At 40.0% G+C, this 24,314-nt stretch overlaps 1 protein-coding gene across 1 annotated transcript in view; it reads left to right on the top strand.

Annotated features, from left to right (window-relative positions):
* Window positions 1-8,971: 8,971 nt before the first annotated feature.
* Window positions 8,972-24,314, top strand: part of DSCC1 (DNA replication and sister chromatid cohesion 1) — a 29,444-nt gene continuing 14,101 nt past the window's right edge. Inside the window, exons 1-5 of the mRNA XM_060195668.1 lie at window positions 8,972-9,335; window positions 11,285-11,453; window positions 16,507-16,641; window positions 18,801-18,891; window positions 22,731-22,869. Coding sequence (XP_060051651.1) covers window positions 9,157-9,335; window positions 11,285-11,453; window positions 16,507-16,641; window positions 18,801-18,891; window positions 22,731-22,869 — 713 coding nt within the window. The 5' untranslated portion in view covers window positions 8,972-9,156. The remainder of the gene's footprint in view (window positions 9,336-11,284; window positions 11,454-16,506; window positions 16,642-18,800; window positions 18,892-22,730; window positions 22,870-24,314) is intronic.

A 24,314-nucleotide genomic window follows, 5' to 3' on the forward strand; every position in this document is an offset into this window, starting at 1 on the left:
TACCATAAAAGAAAGTCTCACCAAGTTAAAAGTGACTGAAATCATAGACCATGTTCTCTGTGTATAAGCAATGCTATTACTGGCAGGAGACATTTCATTTTAATTTTATTTTTTAATATTTTATTTATTTATGAGAAAGATAGGAGGAGAGAGAAAGAACCAGACATCACTCTGGCACATGTGCTGCCGGGGATCAAACTCGGGATCTCATGTTTGACAGTACAAAGCTTTACCACTGCGCCACCTCCCAGACCACCATTTTTATTTTTAATTGGGCACCAAGCACTGGCTATGGCCTTCAGTTTGGCCTTCCCATTATCCCTCCTTGTTCACAGTAACACTTACTAAGTCCTTCACTCAGTATTATTTTTCTTTAGCTATACTCACTAGGAAAGAAATGTCCTTACTGTTTCTGTGTGTCTGATAAACCAGGGGTCAATGGAGTATGGATAGTGGAAAACAGATAAAAAATGTCCTTGAGTGAAAGTTTCTGAAGCTCAGCACAAAAAGACTTCCAGATGCAAATCTTACACAATAGTATTATCTTGAATTTGTTTTCATCAGCTAAGTAGTCAGAAAAGAACACTAGTGCCAAGAAGACAAACAACTGGACCCACTCACCACCTGCAACAAAGCACTTCTTTCCAAGTTTCCCTTAACTTCTATCTCTTTCTCTCCTCCTGTCCCCTCCCTTATCCTATAAATCCTAAAACCACAGTCAGAATGTGGGATGTTTTTTGGAGGGGTTAGTTTGCCATCTTGTCAGGTAGGTAGTGCTGTTACATCTCCGACTGGGTCAAAATCAAGACTGAGAACCATGTGGAGGGCAAGGAGTAAGTTTTATTAGTCTGAACCAACCACTTGGTCAGCTCAGGCTACTTACTGGTTTTGCAAAGAAGGAGTGGTGTTCAGGATTGTAATGAAAGCAGATTGGACAGAAGTGAAAGCTGAGGGAACTTTAAATGGGGTGGGTGGGTACCTGGATCTTTAGGGGCAAAAGTCAAGGGCATGGGAATGTGACAATGGAAACCCACCACAAACTGGAACGGTTCTGCCTTCCCCTTTCATTCCCCATCTGTTGGTTTTCCCCATTTCAGTAATTGAAAACAAACATTATTTCTTTTCATCAATACTTGGTCTTGAATAATTTTTAAAGCAGTTAGCAGTGAACTTTCAGTTGCAATCTCTGAGTTAAATTAGGTGGGGATGATAGCAAAAGGTTCCAGGTTCAATATCATAAGTTCAGAGTCTTCTGGTCTCTTTCTCTCTCTTTAAAATAATGTAAGTATTAAAAAATAAATAGCACCCAAGTAAAATTAGCAAAATCTGGGAATACAATTAAATTCTACAAAGCCATGGGTTAAAGAAGAAATGACAGAGAGGATTTAATTTCTTTTTTTTTTTTTTTTTAATATCAAGCACTCCTCAACATGGGTGGTGCTAGGGATTGAACCTAGAACCTCTGATGCCTCTAAAATGCCATTTTTGGGGCCCAAGAACTTTAAAGTATTTTAACTGTGTGAAAGTAAAAAGTAACTTCAGTGGTCCTGGAGGTGGCTCAGTGGATGAAGCATTGGACTCTCAAGCATAAGGTCCTGAGTTCAATCCCTGGCAGCATATATACCAGAGTGATGTCTGGTTCTTTCTCTCCTCCTATCTTTCTCATGAATAAATAAATAAAATCTTAAAAAAATAAAGATAAAGTGACTTCAAATTTTGTGGATATCACTAACACAGAGCTTAGAGGCAATGGACAGCTTCATACATTCATATTAAAAAGAAAAACCCTAAAGCTATGATTAGAAAGTCAGCAAAAGAGAGGTTCCCGGAAGATGGTGGACTGAGAAGCTGCTAGTGGCTTGAGCTCTGACCACATCTTCTGGAAACGGTAGGATTTTCTGCCTTTAGTAGGCCAGTCAATAAGGGGTCCTAGCGGTGACATCAAGGAGGTGACTAAAACTTAATTTTGGTTAAGAAATAGAGTAGAAAAAAGGGGAAAATATTTTTTTTTCCTTTTAATTATTAAGCATACCTCCTCCCCCTCCCCCCCCCTGCCATAACCAGTCCCTGGGGACCAGCTCCTAGCAGGCTCCCCTGCTGAGCTTCTGTCTTTACCAAATTCCTATCCCACCAAGGAGTATCATTCATTCTAAGTCTATACCCTTCTGAAACCTCTGGCCTTTTTTCTTTCTAAGTAGCCAAACCCCCCCCACCTCACCCTGCATAGCTAATTAAATAATTAAAAATAAATAAATAAAAAAACTCTTTCCTTTCACTGCTCTTTTATGACTGTTCTTTTTCTTATCTTTTTCATTTCTCTCTCTCTTTTTTTCTTTTTCTCATTCTTGTCATCCTTTCTTCCTTAATCCTACAGCTTCCAAAGCCACATGCCCCAGCCCCCACACCACCAAACAGTTTGCTTTTTTGAATTCACTGATACACATTTGGGAATTATTTTGGGGAAGAATTCTGACTCAGTGTGGACTCTCACTGCAAGTGTCTCTGCTCAACTTCCCTTCCTCCTTTAGCCAACCCTAGAATATACAGTGGATAGTAGATTTGCATAATTGTCTATTTCAGCTATCCTTGTCTAGTCCTGAGGTTTTTTTTTTTTTCTCTAATTCTTAACAATCAGCTGCCTCTGATCACGAGGTTTGAGGTAATCTGGGACAGGTTTTTTTTTTTTTACCCTGCTCTATTTTATTATTAATATTATATAAAGGCATATATTTCCCCCCCCCCCTTTAGGTTGATCAGAATTAACTCTTAGAGTATCTTTCATTGCTAGGGTAGTGGGCATATTATCTATTGTGGGAGGACATTGTCTCCTTACTCCTACCTCCTCTACAGACTCTCCCCTCCCTCCTCCTCCTAGCTAATTAAAAAAATTAAATTAAATTAAAAATAAAGTATAAAAAAAACCTTTCCTTTCACTGCTCTTTAATTACAGCTCTTTTTCTTATCTTTTCCCTTTTCTCTCACTTGTCTCTTTTTTTTTATCTTGTCATACACTTCTTCCTTCTTCTTTGCCTTTCTGAAGGCAAAGAAGTGAAGTAAAACTAAGATTTAAAAACAAATAGACAATTATTAAAAGTCACAGAATTTGTAAACTAAACAACATACTCCTTAAGAACCACTGGGTCAGAGATTCACTCAAGCAGGAAATTCAAATGTTTCTGGAAACAAATGAAAATGAAGATACAACCTATCAAAATATTTGGGACACAGCTAAAGCAGTACTGAGAGGGAAACTTATAGCCATACAATCACATATTAAACACCAAGAAGAAACTCAAATGAACGACCTTACTGCACACCTTAAGGACTTAGAGGAAGAGGAACAAAGGATCCCTAAAGCATCCAGAAGGACAGAAATCACTAAAGTTAGAGCAGAAATAAACAACATCGAAAATAAAAGAACCATACCAAAGATCAATGAAGCCAAATGTTGGTTCTTTGAAAGATTAAACAAAATTGACAACCCCCTAGCCAGACTCACCAAATAAAAAAGGGAGAAGACTCAAATTGAAATAATTGTAAATGATGGAGGAGATATCACAACTGACACCACAGAAATACAGAGAATCCTGCAAAACTTCTATAAAGAACTATATGCCACCAAGCTAGAGAATCTGGAAGAAATGGAACAATTCCTAGAAGCATATGCCCTTCCAAAACTGAACCAAGAAGAACTACAAAACCTAAATGCACCAGTCACAGACAACGAAATTGAAACTGTTATTAAGAACCTCCCCAACAACAAAAGTCCTGGACCAGATGGCTTCACAAATGAATTCTACAAAACTTTCAGGAAAAAGTTAGTACCCATACTTCTTAAGCTTTTCCATAAGATTGAAGAAACAGGAATACTCCCTTCCACCTCCTATGAAGCCAACATCACCCTGATACCAAAAGCTGATAGGGACAGAACAAAAAAGGAAAACTACAGACCAATATCTCTGATGAACATTGATGCCAAAATATTAAACAAGATCTTGGCCAACCAGATATAGCAACATATCAAAAAGATTGTTCATCATGACCAAGTGGGATTCATCCCAGGAATGCAAGGCTGGTTCAACATCCGTAAGTCAATCAATGTCATTCACCACATCAATAAAAGCAAAGCCAAAACCCACATGATTATCTCAATAGATGCAGAGAAAGCCTTTGACAAAATCCAACACACATTCATGCTCAAAACTCTATAAAAAAATGGGAATAGATAGGAAATTCCTCAAGATAGTAGAGTCTATATATAGCAAACCTACAGCCAACATCATACTCAATGGACAGAAGCTGAAAGCATTCCCCCTCAGATTGGGGACTAGACAGGGATGTCCACTGTCACCGTTACTCTTCAACATAGTATTGGAAGTTCTTGCCATAGCAATCAGGCAAGAGAAAGGAATCAAAGGAATACAGATTGGAAGGGAAGAAGTCAAGCTCTCACTGTTTGCAGATGATACAATAGTATACATAGAAAGACCTAAAGAATCCAGCAGAAAACTACTGGAAGTTATTAGGCAATATAGCAAGGTATCAGGCTACAAAATCAATGTACAAAAATCAGTTGCATTTCTTTATGCAAACACTAAATCTGAAGAAGAAGACATCCAGAAATCACTCCCATTTACTGTTTCAGCAAAATCAATCAAATACCTAGGAATAAAGTTGACCAAAGAAGTGAAAGACTTATATACTGAAAACTATGAGTCGCTACTCAAGGAAATAGAAACTGATACCAAGAAATGGAAAGATATCCCATGCTCATGGATTGGAAGAATAAATATCATCAAAATGAATATTCTCCCCAGACCCATATACAAATTTAATGCAACACCCATCAAAGTTCCACCAAGCTTCTTTAAGAGAATAGAACAAACACTACAATCATTTATCTGGAACCTGAAAACACCTAGAATTGCCAAAACCATTTTAAGGAAAAGAAACAGAAATGGAGGCATCACACTCCCAGACCTTAAACTATATTATAAAGCCATCATCATCAAAACAGCATGGTACTGGAACAAAAATAGGCACACAGACCAGTGGAGCAGAATTGAAAGCCCAGAAATAAATCCCCACACCTATGGACATCTAATCTTTGATAAGGGGGCCCAAAGGATTAAATGGAAAAAAGAGGAGGCTCTCTTCAATAAATGGTGCTGGGAAAACTGGATTGTAACATGCAGAAGAATGAAATTGAACCACTTTATCTCACTGGAAACAAAAATCAACTCCAAATGGATCAAAGACCTAGATGTCAGACCAGAAACAATCAAATACTTAGAGGAAAACATTGGTAAAACAGTTTCCCACCTACACCTCAAGGCCATCTTTGATGAATCAAACCCAATTGCAAGGAAGACTAAAGCAGAAACAAACCAATGGAACCCTTGGATAGGGCCCACTTTCCCGTATGCCTCTCCCAATCCATATCAAATAATATTGCATCTGCCGATCACAACCTAACCAACACAATGATTGCCACCTCAACATGCTTCACTTCAGACTGTGTCCAGAGACTTCACATGTGGAATGACAACCCTCCAGCTTCATTATTCAGGTGAGACCTTTCCTTCATAGTATACTCTAATTCCATCTCAGGTGGTTCACTTTCTAACAAAGTCCCAAAACCTAGATATACACCAGTTTCTGTGAGAGCATATGTTGACACATATCTGTAAACTACTGCAAAATATATATCTGAAAGTAGAAGTACACTAGAGTTTGCAGTGAGTACCCCCCTAACATTTCCTCTCCACTATTCCAAGTTTTGGGACCATAATTGCTCAACAGTTTGTTCGGCTTCACATGTTAACTCTCTTTTCAGTCACCAGGTTCCAGATATCATCAGGATGCCGGCCAGGCTTCCCTAGACTGAAGACCCCACCAATGTGTCCTGGAGCTCCGCTTCCCCAGAGACCCACCCTACTAGGGAAAGAGAGAGGCAGACTGGGAGTATGGACCGACCAGTCAATGTCCATGTTCAGCGGGGAAGCAATTACAGAAGCCAGACCTTCTACCTTCTGCAACCCATAATGACCCTGGGTCCATCCTCCCAGAGGGATAGAGAATGGGAAAACTATCAGGGGAGGGGGTGGGATATGGAAATTGGGTGGTGGGAATTGTGTGGAATTGTACCCCTCCTACCCTATGGTTTTGTTAATTAATCCTTTCTTAAATAAAAAATAAAAATAATTAAAAAAAAAGAAAGTCAGCAAAAGTAGAGTAAAGCAACCCAAAGTAGAAGTTCATATTAATAAATATTCTTTTTCTCTCTTCCTAAGGGGCAAGATAACTTTTTCGGATGATGCGAATGATCCACATTTCAATCCTGGTAGTGTTTCACTAATCTGAACACATCAGACGTCTAATAAGCTACTTTTTTTTTTTTTCACTCTCTCTCTCTAGCAGGGTTATTGCTGGAGCTTGTGCCTAGACAATGAATGTACTGTTCCAAGTTTGTTTTGTTTTTTTAATAGAGAGAGAAATTGAGAGGGAAGGGGAAAGGAGAGAGGAAAATTGAAACAGTGCTGCTGAGCCACTAGTGAATCCCCCACCCCCATGAGTGTGGACCAGGGATTTGAACCTGGGTTCATTGCACATGATACCCTATATCAAGTGCAACCCTGCATGATCCCTAAAATACATAATCTTTTATAAAGGATTTCTTTGTGCCTGAGAGAGTTCAGAGCAATACTCTGGCAAATGCATTGTGTAGAATTAAACACTGGTCCTTGCATATGCTAGTCTTTTCTTATTTTCTTTTTCTTTCATCTCTCTCTTCCTCTTATTTATTTATTTATTTATTTATTTTTACCAGATCACTGGTCAGCTCTGGTTTATGGTGGTGTGGGGAATTGCACCTGGGGCCTTGGAGCCTCAGGCATGAGAATCTCTTTGCATAACTATTATGCTACCTATGCACACCCCAAAGTCTTCTCTACTGCAGAATCATTTCCTGGTTGCTGAACTGTGCAGCTTTAAATGAATACAGTTTATTTTACCTAATTCAACTCTCTCCCTCTTTATCACCCCCTTCCCCTCAATTTCTGACTGTATCTATCCAACAAATGAAGATAATAAAAAATTAAATATATAGGATACTTGGTTAGGGCTTAATTCAGTTAATACTATATAGCTAATTCCGTTTTGTTTTGTTTGTTTTGTTTTTAGCTGAGAGAGACTTTGCACCTGTGTACCCCACAACCTCATGGATGTTTCTCCTTCCCTCCTCCTTTGTTTCTTTCAACTTAAGACAGAGGCAGAAACCTAGGGTTGGAGCATGGAAAGAGGACAAGAGGAGATATCATAATGGTTATGTAAAAAAAAAATGCTTCATGCTTAATGCTCTGAGGATCCAGATTCTATTCCAGAGGCACAACCATAAACCAGAGTTTAAGAGGGCTCCAGTGTAATAAAGGAAGAGAAGGAAAAAGAAAAGAAGGAGTAAAAGAGAGAGGAAGAGAGAGGAGAGAGAGACAGAGAGGCCGATCACCACAATCAACTTTCATGCATGGTGCCCCGAGGTAGTCCTAGTATATGTGGTAAAGAGTTTGTACTGGGATTGCTATCTGCAGGGAGAAATTTTCTTTTCAGAAAATACAGGACAAAAGGTTGACAGTCTTGTGAAACATGGAACAATACCACCACCTAGTGGGAAGAATTCTAATAGTTTTATGAGCAAAACTAAGGTTTTATTCAACAAAGGATGTTGGATTGCAATTTCAACTACTGTAGTTCCCATAGGAATAGAAACCAGCACATCATTTTTGTCAATAATTTTAAATACCACAAGGTAATGCACCTTTCAAGTCTCGACTTTCTGTGTCTTCTGCAATTTGAGCTTCTTTAATCCAGAAGGTTATTTTTTTAAGTTTTTAGAGTGTTCCTAAGGTTTCATTTCAGCTGAATTTTCAGTTGTATATAACACTCTATCTGGGTGATGTTATGTATTCAAAAGCATCTTTGCTTTACTATATATGTGCATTTCAAAATTTTATTTAATTCCTGGCTAGATGTTATTTACACTCCAAGTTCTATATCCAGATTCAAAGCATAGCCTCACCTGTATAGCACCATAACATGTCAATCTCCACACATGGAAGCTGGAGTATATTATCCTTCACCCCAAATCTGTCTCTATCTTTCTTATGTATGTTGTACATGGAAGAACCTACTTTTGGAAATTGTGGGGACACAGTAAGATGATCCTTGGATAGGTGGTGAAGCAGGTCTGCAGGTGTCTTTCTCTCCCCTTCTCCGTAGTCCCCTCCTTTCTCCATTTCATAAATAAATAAATATTTTAAACAATGACTCACAATTTTGCATATGAGGACTAAGAGATGGGCAGAGGTCATAAAGGTCAAGTCCTGGCAGGACTGTTAGAAATACTAGAAGCTGGCTTTAAATCTGCCAGGACTTTTACAAACACCAGGAGGAAGAAGGAGTGAGGTTTAAGATTAAGGGGTGGCCTGGAGGAGCCTGGTACAGTTGCCATTCATTTTAACATACCCTTCTTCAAAAAGGAGAGTGGGAAGGAAAAGAAAGAGAGCGTCCTTAGAGCATAGCTCTGAATGGGAACCAGGGCCTCAAGAATGCAAGGGATCAGTGAGCCAATCCAGGGTTAGGAAAAGTCTTTAATAAGAGCCAAGTACAGACTTTGTCACCTCCTAGCTGTGCAGGCTAGGCACTTCCTTCCTTATTTGCATAGGAAGACGACTAGGATCACCTCACAGGGTAGGGTGGGGGAATGAAGTCATAAACTTTGCATGCAAACTGCTCATTACAACTGGCAGAAGATGGGGAGCTTGTGGATCATGAGGACACCAATTTATCGACCACGTGGGGGCGACGAGAGAATGCGGAAGGGGTGCTGAAGGGCTGAACGGTGCCTTTGGCTTTTCAACTCTGCTCCCACCAACTTCCGCAAACACCGACTCGAGGGAGGTGCAATAGAGTAGGAGGAGCTGGAGCTCGGCAAAGCTTAGGAACCTGCCCCCTGGACGCACTGACCCCTGCGCGCTCCGCCCCGGAAACGCGTTCCAAGAGAGTTTGGCGCGCTTTTGAAGCCTTGTCTTCTATTTGGTGGTGTCCTTACTGGTTCTTGACTGCTCCTGCAACTCGTTTCTGAGGCGACCCGGCGCAGCGATGAGTAGGACGCGAGAGGAGGTGGACGCCACGCTGCAGATCGCCAAGCTGAACGCGGCCGAGCTCCTGCCGGCCGTGCACTGCCTGAGCTTCGGCCCCGGGGCCAGCGGCGCCGCGGGAGACTTGTGTTTGCTGGAGCTGGAGCCCACTTTAAGCCAGCAGCTGGAGGCAGGACAGAGGTGAGTCTTCCGAGAGTCTGCAGAGTCGACCTGAAGGGCGAAAAAGGAATATAAGCTGGACCAGAGAGGTGTCTGTCTTGCGGTCTCATCGCAGTCTGGTGGCCTCACCCCTTTTTGCTGCATGTTGCAAAGGATTTCACGCCCCTGATAAACAGTCCAGACAGCGGAACTGAGATGATCTGGGAGACCTGTGCTAGCAGTACCCAGTTAGAAAAATATAACCCTAGTGAAGTTTTTGAAGACATCGACATTGATGCTAAGGACAGCAAAAGCACTTTGTTGTACATTCTTGAAGTTCAGTGCTATTATCTGATATGCGTAGAGGGGTTTTGTTTGTTTTGATTTTGCCTTCATTTGTTTTACAGATTGTAACTGCAGGGAGTAACCGTTTTTTATAGACTTGGTTTATGACAGACTCCCTAAAATAGAGAAAAAAACCACCTTCTTGGAACCACGTTGTGAAAAATCTGAAGTTCTTTCTAATTTAGGTCAGCATTACTATTTCCTGCAAGACTGCATATATATATATATATATATATGGGAGTGGAGTTATTCTCTCAGCATTGTGCAGTCACAACTCCCACAAGTTAGGTTTTAGGAACTCTGGCAGTTTGTTCTCTTTCAGTGGAGCCACGTAGGGTCGAAATGATAGCTTAGTGGGTAGAGCAGGTTGGAAACTGAACCCAGCACCAGTATCACCAGGTGCTATGGCAACGGAGGAAGCTTTGGTACTGTGGTGTCTCTTCCTCTCTGCCTCTTGTCTCTCCAATGAAAAAGCATCACAGATCGATGAAATTGCACATGGGTATGGCCCTGGCTCTACAAACAAAGATAAATAAGTAAAATCTTGTAGGTTGGTCTTAGAAAAACTTTTCATACTTTTCCTGGTCATCTGTACTGTAGCTAACTGGCAAATTTTCTGATGCTAGGCGCAGATGCTGCACATAGATCTTTATTGCAACTGAGGGAGAATTTTACCCATCTGTTTTAATTTTTTAATGTTATATTTATTAGAGATGAAGAGAAATTGAGAGAGGAGGAGGAGATAGAAAGGGAAAGAGACAGAAAGACACCTGCAGCCGTTGGTGAAGCTCCCCCCCACCCCCCACAGGTGAAGACCAGGGGCTTGAACCTGGGTCCTTGTGCATTGTAATGTGTAATCAGGTACACCACTACCTTGCCCCACACAGTTGTTTTTATCGTAGCTGACTTGGTGGAAATTTGAGAAATAAGTAGGTGTGAGAATCTTTTCTAACTCTAGTCTATCAACTTGTCAGAGTGTCCTGAAGGCATGTGTATGTTCTGCTTTAGCATGTTTGATAAAATTGTGACACATATTGACAGAAATTTCTAGATTCTTTGTGTGACATAACGTGGCCTTTTTTTGTTATTCTTGCCCATGCTTAGTTATTTTTTTTTAAATATCTGGTTCCCCTTTGGTTCTCACTTTGCACAGTTCTTTTTCTGGGAGGCCCATCACTGTATGAAGTCTGTGAAAGTAGGGGCAGGCAATACACAGCATGAAGACTTAATTTTGTGAGCCTCCGCTCACCTGGATAGTGTATCTATTTGGTCATGCACATGACCCAGATATGAGCCTGGCCCCCATTGATGATTTGGTTCTGTGGTATCTTTTCCTCTATTCCTCTGTCTTTCTGAGAGAAGTAGACTTGGAGCAATGAAACACCTGCACATTGGCATTAATTAATTAATTAACTTCTTATTTTTACCAGAGCATTACTCAGCTATGGCTATGGTGGTGATGAAGATTGAACAGGGACATACAGTGCTTGGGCATGAAAGTCTTTTCCATAACCATTGTGCTATCTCTTCAGTCCTTGAATTAATTTTTAAATTTCAAAGTTTGGAAGATTTAAAAACTGTTTATACTGAAAGTATCTATCAGAGTTTCAATAAGCTATTAATTTTCTTTTCCCATTTTATTATAGTCTTGTGATTCGTGGCGATAAAGAAGAGCAGGCTGTGCTATGCAGTAAAGACAAAACATATGACTTAAAAATAGCAGACACTTCGAACATGTTGCTTTTTATTCCTGGTTGTAAAACTCCAGACCAGCTGAAGATGGAAGAAGCAGGCTGTAATATTATTCACACTGAGGTACTCTTTTCTGTCTTCTGATTTCTCTGAGAATAGCAAGTAATACATCTTCCTGTTAGTTAAAATCTTCAGATATAAGTACTAGCAAGATAATTGACTTGGGAAGACATCTGTTTTGTCATGTGTGTGATCCAGGTTGGAGCCCAGCCCCTACCATACTTGTGTCTTTCATTCTTCCTCTCTGTCTCTTTGTATTTGAGAAAATGGGTCTGGAGCAGTGAAGTCCAGCTGACAATAAGAAGAAAAACTTCAGATATGGCAGCAGGGATAGACTATAGGACTTGCACTGGGGAGAACACAGGTTCATTCCCCAGTGTCATATATGCTAGAACAATGTTCTGATCTCTCTTTCTCTTTCACACACAGAGTAAGCATATATATTAAAATATGTGTAATTTTAAAATTTGACTATGAAACATATAATCATAGAGAAAATAAGTTCCCTAATGAAATTTTGAAAAATTCCAACATTTTAAAAAATTTGGCATGTTGTGAAATAGTCTTAACTTTTCCAGTTTGATTTTCTTTTGTTTTTTAATTTCTTTACTGGGGAATTAATGTTTTACATTTGACAGTAAATACAATAGTTTGTACATGCATAACACCTCCCAGTTTTCCACATAACAATACAATCCCCACTAGGTCCTCTGTCATCCTTTTTGGATCTGCATTCCCTTCCCCCACCCCAGAGTCTTTTACCTTGGTGCAATATGCCAGTTTGATTTTCAGTTGCAGACAGGTTCAACTTTTTCCTTTATGCAGAGAGTTTGCTGCTAGTTGACTCATTGTGAAGGTTTTACCCATTTTTTAAAGGAATTTTTATAGTGTATATGTTATGAAAACAGTGATCCCTCAAAGCATAATTAGTATGTTTAATAACATTTATGGACTAGAAAAAATAGAAACATTTGGGTATTGAGGTAACTGTGTTACTCAGCCTTGAAGCTGGTTTATTTATTTATTTGCCCCTTTTGTTGCCCTTTTTTTTTATCGTCAGTGTAGTTATTGTTGTAGTTATTGATGTTGTCATTGTTGGATAGGACAGAGAGAAATGGAGAGAGGAAGGGAAGACAGAGGGGGAGAGAAAGATAGACACCTGCAGACCTGCTTCACCACCTGTTGGGCTAGCTTCGCGGGAGGGAGAGAGAGATGATCAGGGACTCATGGCTGAGTGGTACGCAGTTCAGTCTTTATTCATGTGGAACACAGTGCAATCTCAGCTATCTCTAATCACAATCTTGTCATTATATATCCTGAGGCGGAAGAGTCAGGTCCGAAGAGGATGTACGTAGTATAGGGGGTGGGGAGAAGGAAAAAGCCTGCAAAACAGTGAGGATTAAACCAATACCCTGGAGGCAGGGTGGTGCTTAGTTAACAGTGGTTATGTAAATAGAATACAGTGTTAAGCAGGGGGGATTAAACCAATGAAACAGAAGGGGTCTTAGAAGCATACCAACAACCACCTGTGAAGCGACCCCGCTGCAGGTGAAGAGTCAGGGGCTCGAACTGGGATTGGTTTAGTTAATTATTAACTGCAGCCAAATTTAACAAACCCATAATCATTATGGAAAATACTGATAGCAGATACCGAGTCCCCATCCTGTCTTAAGTTGTTATGCAACTATATGTATACTATATGTACACTTAAGCCTTTCAGAATGATTTAGGGCCAGCTACTTACTTATATATAGAACTGAAGTAGAGGGCTGGGAGATAGCATAATAGTTATGCAAAATACTTTTATACTCGAGGTTTTGAGGTCTGAGTTCCAATCCCTAGCACCATTATAAGGCAGAGCTAAAGAGTGCTTTAGCATGAGAGAGAGAATATTAAAATAGAAGGGAGTATAAACAGAACAGAAAATTTGCATTTTGACTTTTGTAGGCTTTTAAATCTGTCATTGCAATTAACTTGAAATAATTTCATTTCATCCTTTTTAAAAAAGGTTTTTTTCATCATATGTCTGTTTTTCAGGTGTCTTTGTAGAGATATAACAGTATATATGAATATACCTTTGACTTCTCTTTAGGGAAATTCTTTGTACTAAGGCAGAATAAAACCAAAGATCTACTGACCCATTTTGAATCTATGGTTGCACTTAGATGCATAAAAAGACTAGTAAGAAATACACTGAGCAAACAGACTGACAATGATAAGGTGGTGAACCAGATAGATAAAATAGTGTTTATGAAAAAGACTTTCATGCCTAAGCTCCTAAGATCACAGCTCAATCAATCCCTAGTACCACCAGATGCTTGGCTGAGCAGAGAGAAAGAAAGATGAAACTTAGTCTGAGAATTGGTAGGATCTAGGGCAAATTGAAGAACACAATATGAATTATGTGGGTGGCCACTACTTGACCTTGTGGGAAAGCAGGCCAGATATTATCTATCTGTTCCTTCCTTCCTTCTTTCCTTCCTTTATCCTCCCTTCCTTTCTTCCTCCTTCTCCTCCTCCTCCTCCTCCTTTTTCTCTCTCTTCTTTCCCAAATAAATCTTGAAATTTAGATTGGTGGAAAAGGAATCTAACTTTTCAATATTGGCACTTTAAACATTATTCCAAAACTTCCTGTACCCCAACACAAATTCAGACACTAACATCTGTGCATTGGATACAGCCAAGAAGCTTCCACTTAGTTGACTAACTATGATTAAAATCCACCTTCTTTGTCATCATTTATTTATTTATTTATTCATATATCCTCTTTCTTCTCCCTCTCTCCTTTACACCTTACCGCCATCTTTTTAAAAAAAATATTTATGTATTCCATGTTGTTGCCCTTATTTATAATTATTGTAGTTATTATTGTTGTCATAGTTGCTGGATAGGACAGAGAGAAATGGAGAGAGGAGGGGAAGACAGAGAGGGTGAGAGAAAGACAGACACTTGCAGACCTGCTTCAGAAGTGACTCCCCTACAGGTAAGGAACTGGGGGCTCGAACCAGGATCCTTACTCTGGTCCTTGCGCTTTGTGCCACTTGTGCTTAACCCGCTGTGCTACCGCCCGACCCCCAAGTTTTAAATTCTTTTATTATTATTTAATTATTAATTTAACAAAGGAGACATTAACAAAACCATAGGATAGGAGGGGTACAACTCTACAAGTTCCCACCACCTGATAGCTTTCCCACTCTCTATCCCTCTGGGAGTATGGACCCAGGATTGTTGTGGGTTGCAGAAGGTGGAAGGTCTGGCTTCTGTAATTGCTTCCCCACTGAACATGGGCATTGACTGGTCAATCCATACTCCCTTTCTTTCTTTCTTTCTTTCTTTCTTTCTTTCTTTCTTTCTTTCTTTCTTTCTTTCTTTCTTTCTTTATCTTCCCTTTTGTTGCCCTTGTTGTCTTTTTTTTTATTGTTGTAGTTATTGTTGTTGTAGTTGATGTCGTCATTGTTGGATAGGACAGAGAGAAATGGAGAGAGGAGGGAAAGACAGAGAGGAGAGAAAGACAGACACCTGCAGATCTGCTTCACCGCCTGTGAAGGGACTACCCTGCAGGTGGGGAGCCAGGGGCTCGAACTGGGATCCTCAGGCCGGTCCTTGCGCTTAGCGCCACCTGCACTTAACCCACTGTGCTACCGTCCGGCTCCCCCCATACTCCCATTCTACCTCTCTCTTTCCCTAGTCAGGTGGCTTTCTGGGGAAGCGGGCCTCCAGGACACATTGGTGGGGTCATCTGTTCAGGGAAGTCTGGTCATCATCATGCTGGCCTCTGGAACCTGGTGGCTGAAAAGATTGTTAACATACAAAGCCAAACAAATTATTGAACAGTTATGGACCTAAAGGCTAGAATAGTGCAGATGAAGTGTTGGGGGGGATACTCACTGCAGACTCTTGTGTACTTCTGCTTTCAGGTATATATTTTGCCCTAGTTTATGGATACTTGTGAACATACGCTCTGTCTCAGGGGACCTGGTCTATATGTAGGTTTTGGGACTTTGTTAGGAAGTGAACCACCTGGAATGGAATTAGAGAATACTATGAAAGGAAAGGTCTCACCTGAGCAGTGAAGCTGAAGGGTTGTCATTCCACACCTGAATTCTCTGGACACAGTCTGAAGTGAGGCATGCTGAGGTGGCACTCCTTGCATTGATTAGGTTGCGATTTGCGGATGCAATATTATTTGATATGAATTGAGAGAAGCATGCAGGAAATGGGCCCCACCCTAAGGTTCCAGGACTGGGGAAAATAGAGGCTCTATAGTGGAAATGTGAGGTTCTTGCTGTCTTAGGGCTCAAGAAGACAATGGATAGTTATTGTTATCATCACATTATTTGTTAATTGGGTTGACTAATTTTGATATTTGGTAATTGGGTTGAAAAGTCCCTTTGTTAGGGTTTGCTGTATAATACCCAGCATCTTGTATATAGCTGTGCCACCGGTTGTTTCTGTTTTACCTGGTCTAGGCTTTTGAGAGAGTCCACATATCAAAGATTCAGCCTATGTATTAAAAAGACTCAGTCTGTTTAAAAAAGTTCGAGACGTACAATCAATTTTTCCCCTCTCATATTAATTAAATAGTGATTTATATGACTACAGTTTAATAGGAGTGTACATAAACACCATTCCCACCACGAAAAGACTGTGTCCCATTCCACCCACCTACCCCCCGCTGCCAGGGAAGCTGAATGTCCACCCTCCCCCCACCACCACAGGGTTTTTACTTTGGTGCCCCACTCTTGATTTAGTCAGATCCTGCTTCACTTTCACTAAGTTTTAAATTCTTAACAGTGATATTTGTTAGGGGCAAGAGTCAGATGCATTAAAAAGGTTTAGTAGGTATTTTCAAATTGTGTTCTGTTGTACGGGGTCCTTGTGCTTTGCGCCACCTGCACTTAACCCGCTGTGCTAACACCGGACTCCTACCCTCATCTTTTCCCTTTGGTGCTGGGGACTGAGTCATGCCTTATGCACGGAAGGCATGCTCTCTATCTACTAAACAACTTCATTGCTCCCTTCCTTCTTACTTACTGAGAGAAAACTGAGACATGGAATTTTGTATAAATCTTCTAGAATGACCCCTAAAAGGTTATGTTGTATTTGTCATTTCTAGATATTTGGTTTTTCTAATAATTATTGGGAATTAAGAAGATGTAGACCTAAATTAAAGAAACTAAGGAAATTTTTGATGCAAAATACTTATGAAGGACCTGACAATCAAAAAGAAAAGGATTCAAATCGCTCAAAGGTAAGGTTATTACTTTTTTTTCCCCAAGTTGGAATAGCAAAATAGAACTAGAAATACAAGATCTTAATTGTAACATTCTTAGTTTTAAATGTTTATATATGAAAATCCCAAACATACCCAAAACCAATGAGAGTAATATAATGACCCATATAGTCTTCATTCAGTTGGCCATGTGTTGTTTTTTCAGTCCTCATGTGTCTTCACCTTTTTTCCCTTCCTTCCTTCTTTCCCTCCTTCCTTCTTTCCTTCCTTCCTTCCTTCCTTCCTTCCTTCCTTCCTTCCTTTCTTCCTTCCTTCCTTCTTTCCCTCCGTCCTTCCGTCATTACTGGATATATATAGAGAGAGAAATTGAGAGGGGAGGGAGAGATAGAGAGGGAAAGAGACAGACACCTGCAGCTCTGCTCTACCACTTGTGAAGCTTTTCCCCTCCAGGTGGGTACCAGAGTTTTGAACCTGGGTCCTTGGGCTCTGTAATGTGAACACTTAACCAGGTGCACCACAACCTGCCCCCCCCCCACTTTCTTCTTTGTATAGAGTATTTCTGAAGGCAGATACTAGATATTATGGTTATGTTTATGTTATCTGAAAGCTTCTCATGTTTCTCACTGTGAAATAACAGTTATCTAGAGATTGCATTTTTTAAAAATATTTATTTTATTTATTTATTCCCTTTTGTTGCCCTTGTTGTTTTATTTTTGTAGTTATTATTGTTGTTGTCATTGTTGGATAGGACAGAGAGAAATGGAGAGAGGAGGGGAAGACAGAGAGAAAGATAGACACCTGCAGACCTGCTTCACCGCCTGTGAAGGGACTCCCCTGCAGGTGGGGAGCCGGGGTTCGAACCGGGATCCTTATGCCGGTCCTTGTGCTTTGCGCCACCTGCACTTAACCTGCTGCGCTACAGCCCGACTCCCTCACTTTGATTTTTTTAAAAATTATGTAAATGTAAATAACAAAATATTTACCATTTTTCTGTATAATTCTTTTGACATTTAGTACATTCATATTCCTTAACTATCACTATCTATTAAACCCAAACTCCCCACTTCTCCTGCCCTGTGGCCTCTGACAAACACTATTCTAAGTTCTGTTCTTGTGAATAGTTCTGCTTTAAGTACCCCAAACAAATGGAGTCATGTATTTGTTCTTTTGTATTTTTTAATTTTTTATTATTATATTTATTTATTTATTTATTGGATAGACATAGCCAGAAATTGAGAGGGAAGGGGGTGATAGAAAGGGAGAGAAACAGAGAGACACCTGTAGCCCTTAGCCCTGCTTCACCACTCTCAAAGCTTCCCCATGCAGGTAGAGACCAGGGAGATCAAACCCCGGTCCTTGTACACAGTAACATATGTGCTTAACCGGGTGCAGCACCACTTGGCCCCCCTGTCCTCTTGTGTATCATACTTGAATGTACAAAAGTTTTTCATTTTGATGAAGTCCAGTCTAATAGTTTTTTTCTTTAGTTTCTTGTGCTTTTAATGATATATCTAAGAGACTCTAGAGCAATATCACAAGTATTTCTCTCTGTGTTTTCTCATGTAATAGCCATCAATTTTATATTCCTTTTTTTTTTATAAAAAGGAAACATTGACAAAACAATAGGGTAAGAGGGATACAACTCCACATAGTTTCCACCATCAGAACTCAGTATCCCATCCCCTCCCTTAATAGCTTTCCTATTCATTAACCCTCTGGGAGTATGGACCCAAGGTCATTGTGGAATGCAGAAGGTTGAAGGTCTGGCTTCTGTAATTGTTTCCCTGATGAACATGGGCGTTTACAGGTCGATCCATACTCCCAACCTGCCTCTCTCTTTCCCGTGTGGGGCGAGGTTCTAGGGAAGCGGAGCTCCAGGACATATTGGTGGGGTTGTCTGTCCAGGGAAGTCTGGTTGACATCATGCTAGCATCTGGAACCTGGTGGCTGGAAAGAGTTAACAAATAAAGCCAAACAAATTAATCATGAACCTAAAGGCTGGAATAGTGCAGATGAAGAGTTGGGTCAATTTCATATTCTAATCATTTCTACATTAACAAAAGAAAGTGAGCTAATGCATAAATATTTCCTCTTATCTGTTCTGTGTAACTATTTCTAAAAATCTAAGAAATAATATTTGCTAATCACCTTATACTTTATTGTTGTTGTTTTTTCAGTACACAACTGAAGATTTGCTTGATCAAATTCAGGCAAGTGAAGAAGAAATAATGACTCAGTTACAAACTCTAAATGCCTGTGAGATTGGAGGTAGCATTCTTTACTATTTTTATTAGGAATTATATAACTGGTCAGCCTATGAAAGAGCATTTTTCTTTGGCATTTTTACCCTGTTGAGAATTATATATTTTCTTTTCTTTTGGGTTCAAAGCTAATGATATTTTAATTTTTAGTATAGTTTTTACATAAAGATGTCAGTTGGGGAATATTGACTTTTTTTTTTGCCTCCAGCGTTGTTGCTGGGGCTTACTGCCTGCACTACGAATCCACTGCCCCTGGAAGCCATTTTTTCCCTTTTGTTGCTGTTCCTTGTTTATCGGTGGTGTTGTTACTATTATTGTTGTCATTGTTGTTGGTTAGGACAGAGAGAAATGGAGAGAGGAGGGGAAGACAGAGAGGGGGAGAGAAAGATAGACACCTGCAGACCTGCTTCACTGCCTGTGAAGCGGCTCCCCTGCAAGTGGAGAGCCGGGGGCTCGAACTGGGATCCTTAACGCTGGCCTTTGCACTTTGCGCCACATGCGCTTTACCTGCTGTGCTACCGCCCAGCTCCCGGGAATATTGACTTGAAGATTTGTTTATTGTGTGTGAAAGAGAGGTGGAGTGTTTCGAGGAGAGAGAGAGTGAACTGGAATGCTGAGCACTGCTCAGGTCTGCCATAAGGTGGTGCCAGGGATTGATCTTGCAGCAACTGGGGTCTCAGACATACATGTTGGTATTTTAACAAGCTGAGCTATCTCCCAGACCCTTTTTAGCACTCCTTACAAAACTTTTTATTTGGATTAATTGGTAAGAGAAGAACCGAATTAGAGCCAGAAAGGTTGATATATGTTAAGTAATCTAATCATGTCATTGCTTTTAACTAGTGAGAATACTAAGCCGACTTGCTCGAGGATATATATTCTCATGACACATTTTTGAATATGTATCAAAGATTTTATACAATAAACTTAGTTATAAATATGTTGATCTTGAGATCTTGTGAGTTGTTTGCTTGATTTTTCCCTCATTTCTGGGACTTCACTGCTCCAGGCTAACTTTTTTAGGTAGAGATAGGAAAGCAGAGAGAGAAAGAAGAAAATAAATCACAGCACCAAAGCATCCTTCAGTGTAGCAGTGGCTAGGCTTGAACCTGGGTCACACGCATGAAAAAGAAGCACACTACCTAAGTGAACTATTTTACCATCCCAGTTTTAGGAGTTTTTGATGGTGAAGCCCTGCAATGTCTTCAGTGTTTTAATTGGCATCTTGTTTGGAGCTGGAGCTTTTTACTCCCAGCATCTGGACATACAGTAACACGTAAATAGATGTTTGCTCATATTTTTAGCTCATCTATCTACAGGCTCAGATAAGCAACTTAATTCTTCACCCCAGTGTCAGGAAGAAGAACACTGGCATGGTTTGGTATATGCACTGTTCACTTTGCTTACAGTTTCCTAAGCTAGATAAGCCTTTATGAGACCTTAACTCTTAATGTGCCAAGTTGTTTTTAAATATAGAATTTGCATATAACTGTATAATTAACTGAAAGTACTTAGGCCTTTTTTGTGCTTTCTTAGTATGTGTGTGGCCCTAAATGTCAGGAGTAAAGTTTTTATTTTTTATTATGAGTTTCTGCTACTAATTACAATGACATAAGGATGCTATGAATGTTTATAGAGTTTTAAAAAGGTTAAAAGCTAACCCAAACAATGGATTTTAGTGGAGCCCAATGCATTATTCAATTATTGCTTGCTTAGTTATGGATATAAAATTTTGGTAGTCAGATTCATATGCTATTCTTAGGGTTATTTATTTATTGGATAGAGATAGAGAAAAAGCAAGAATGACAGCAAATAGAGAAATAGAGAGACACCTGCTTAGCCACTTGTGAAGCTTTCCTCCTGCAAATGGGGGCCAGGGGCTTGTACCTGGGTCCTGGCACATGGTAAAGTGTATACTCTACTGAGTGTGCTACCATGTTGTGCCCTATAATATTTTGTTATTCTCATTTTTAAGTGGCACATTATTTTTTCTTTTTTAACTAGAAACACTGCAAAGCTCTTTTTTTTTTTTTTTTCATTCAGGGGATTAAACCTGAGACTTCAGAGCTTCTGGCATGAAAGTCTTTTGCATAACCATAATGCTATCTCTCCTGCCCATACATATTTTAATGTCATCTTAATTTTTTTTTATTTGCCTCCAGAGTTATCGCTGGGGCTCGGTGCCTGCAGTATGAATCCACTGCTCCTGGAGGCCATTTTTTCCCCTATTGTTGCTATTGTTATTATTATTGTTATTGCTATTGGATAGGACAGAGAGAAATCAAAAGAGGAGGGGAAGCGAGAGAGGAAATGATAGCGAAAGATAGACACCTGAATACTTGTCTCACTGCTTGTGAATTGATCCCCCTGCAGATGGGGAGTCAGGGGACTGAACATGGATCCTTATTCTGGTCCTTGTGCGCATAACCTGCACCTTGTGTGCATAACCTTGTGCGCATAACCTGCTGTGCCACCACCCGGGCCCCTTGTTGTTTTGATTTTTTCAGAGTAATAGCAATATTCTACTTGATAATGGTGGCTGTGTACTTAACTGGCTAGTGGTTAACACCTTCAATTACAAAATGGAATTTCATAATCTTTCACGGAATAAAAAAAAAAATAGATGCCCAGTCTTTATTTTACCACTGTTCTACTTTGTCCCTCTACGGCTACTGCCGAGAGCTCCCCCCTCTGGTGGTGAAGATAAGTGTGTGGAATAACCAGTCTATGACTTCATCTATATAATGGGCCAATGAAATTACCAGCTACAGATTTCTACATTTCCACTTAGAATGGTAAAGAGAATTTTAGGATAATAGTATAAAGCACTTGAAAAAAAAATCACTGTTAGCATTTTTTTAAAAAAAGCCACTGATGGACAGGAGAGATACCATAATGGTTATGCAAACAGATTCTCATGCCTGAGGCTCCTAAGACCCAAGTTCAGCCCCCCACAGAGCTGAGCAGTGCTCTGGTGTTTCTCTCTCTCTGTGTGTGTGTCTGCATCTTTCTTTAAAATGAATAAAATTAAAAAAAAAAATTAAAAAAAACAACACTGATGTCCCACAGCTTTTTTTTTTTTTTTTTTGCATGCTCAGGCTTCATAACTGCATGTTTTCTCTGTCCTGCCTCCTTTTCCTCACAGAAACCATATCTCTAAACCTTCCCCTGTACAGTGGTACAGTGGTACTCTCACATGGTATACCAGGACAAGCACCCTACCAAATGCTCTGTCTCTGACTCCCAAACCACAATTTGAAGTGGCTGGAGAAAAAGCATATAAAAAAGCATGTTTTGTGGGATCAGGCAGTGCACACTTCGTAGAGTGTACGTGTTATAGTGTGCATGGACACAGGTTCAAGCCCCCATTTCCCTTACAGGTGGAACCTCCATAAACCGTAAAACAGTGCTGCAGGTGTCTCTCATTCTCTCTCCCCCTTACCTCTTAATGTCTCTCTGCCTCTATCCAATAAATTTATTAAAAAGTGAATAAATAAATATATTTTTTTAAATAAAAAAGCATTGTTTGTCAAGACAGCCTCCCCCCCCCCCCCGCCCCACTAGGGCTTAACTGATATAAGCCAACTTTTTCAGGTAGAAAGAGAAACAGACAGAATGATAGTACAACACTGAAGGTTCCTTCAGTGAGGTAGGGACCAGGCTTGAACATATAGTAAGTGCACTGTCCAAGTGAGCTATCTTGTTGACCTGAAGACTTTTTTTTAAAATAAAGATTTGTAGTATCTACTTTTTCACAGTGGACAAGCCTATTCTGCTGTCTTATCAATTTACCAATTAATTTGCTTAGACTTTTCTTTGGATAAATTTAATTTTTGCAATTTACAGGCTATTGGAGGATTCTTGAATTTGACTATGAGATGAAACTTCTAAATCATATAACTCAGCTTGTGGATTCTGAATCTTGGTCTTTTAGTAAAGTTCCTTTGAATATATGTCTTCAGGAACTTGGACCATTGGAGCCAGAGTAAGTAATTTAAGATTCTCCATATTTTCTTAGGGGAAGGAAGGACATTATTTTTCAGGTCATAATTAAACCTAAGGTGTAGATAATATATATATATATATATATATATATATATATATATATATATATATAAATATGCATATATCTTCAAGATTTTGGTCACTGGGGTAAATAAGTACACCCCCCCAACACACACACACACACACACACACACACACACACACACACACACACACACACACACACACACTGCTCAATTCTGGCTTACTATTGGTAGGTCGGGGGAATTGAACCTGGGACCTCAGAGACTCAGGCATGAAAGTTTGTGTATAACCATTATGCTGTCTCCCTTGCCTGCCCATCATCAAAGAGATATTTGAGTTGTCTTACAATAGTGTATGTTTACATAATTGATGTTTATGTGTTTAGCATAGAACATAGGTGTTTTCCAGTAGATTTTAGTTCCTTATTTAACCAAAATCATTAAGTTTTTTTTTTTTTCTTGAATGGGGAATTTCTGAATGTCTGATCTTTTTTCTTTTCTTTCTTTAATACATTGTTTGTTTATTTCTTGAACACAGACAGGGAAAAATTGAGAGAGAAAGGAGAGAGATGAAGAGAGACACCAGTTCTGCTTCACCACTCACAAAGTTTCCCCTTACAGTTGGGGGCTAAGGACTTAAACTAGGTCCTTATGTATTGTAACATGTTCGATCAACTGGGTGCCATCATCCAGCCCCTATTTCTTTATTTCTTGATGGAGAGTCAAGAGCACCATTCATTGCTGTCACTTGGTGGTGAAAGGGATAAAACCTGGGGCCTCTGTAGTCCCAGGCATGTAAATATAGTGTTCCTTTTGTTTTAATTTATTTTTTATTTAAGAAAGGATAAATTAACAAAACCATAGGGTAGGAGGGGTACAACTCCACACAATTCCCACCACCCAATCTCCATCCCCTCCCCTGATAGCTTTCCCATTCTCTATCCCTCTGGCAGCATGGACCCAGGGTCGTTGTGGGTTGCAGAAGGTGGAAGGTCTGGCTTCTGTAATTGCTTCCCCATTGAACATGGATATTGACTGGTCAGTCCATACTCCCAGTCTGCCTCTCTCTTTCCCTAGTAGGGTGGGTGGGTCTCTGGGGAAGCGGAGCTCCAGGGCACATTGGTGGGGTCTTCAGTCTAGGGAAGCCTGTTCGGCATCCTGATGGCAGCTGGAACCTGGTGGCTGAAAAGAGAGTTAACATACAAAGCCAAACAAATTGTTGAGCAATCATGGACCCAAAGCTTGGAATAGTGGAGAGGAAGTGTTAGGGGGGTACTCACTGCAAACTCTAGTGTACTTCTGCTTTCAGGTATATATTTTGCACTAGTTTATGGATACGTTCACACGTATCCATACATATGCTCTCTCTCACCTGGTCTATATCTAGGTTTTGGGACTTTGT

This window comes from Erinaceus europaeus, chromosome 1 (genome assembly GCF_950295315.1).
Source record: "Erinaceus europaeus chromosome 1, mEriEur2.1, whole genome shotgun sequence".
NCBI lineage: Eukaryota > Metazoa > Chordata > Mammalia > Eulipotyphla > Erinaceidae > Erinaceus > Erinaceus europaeus.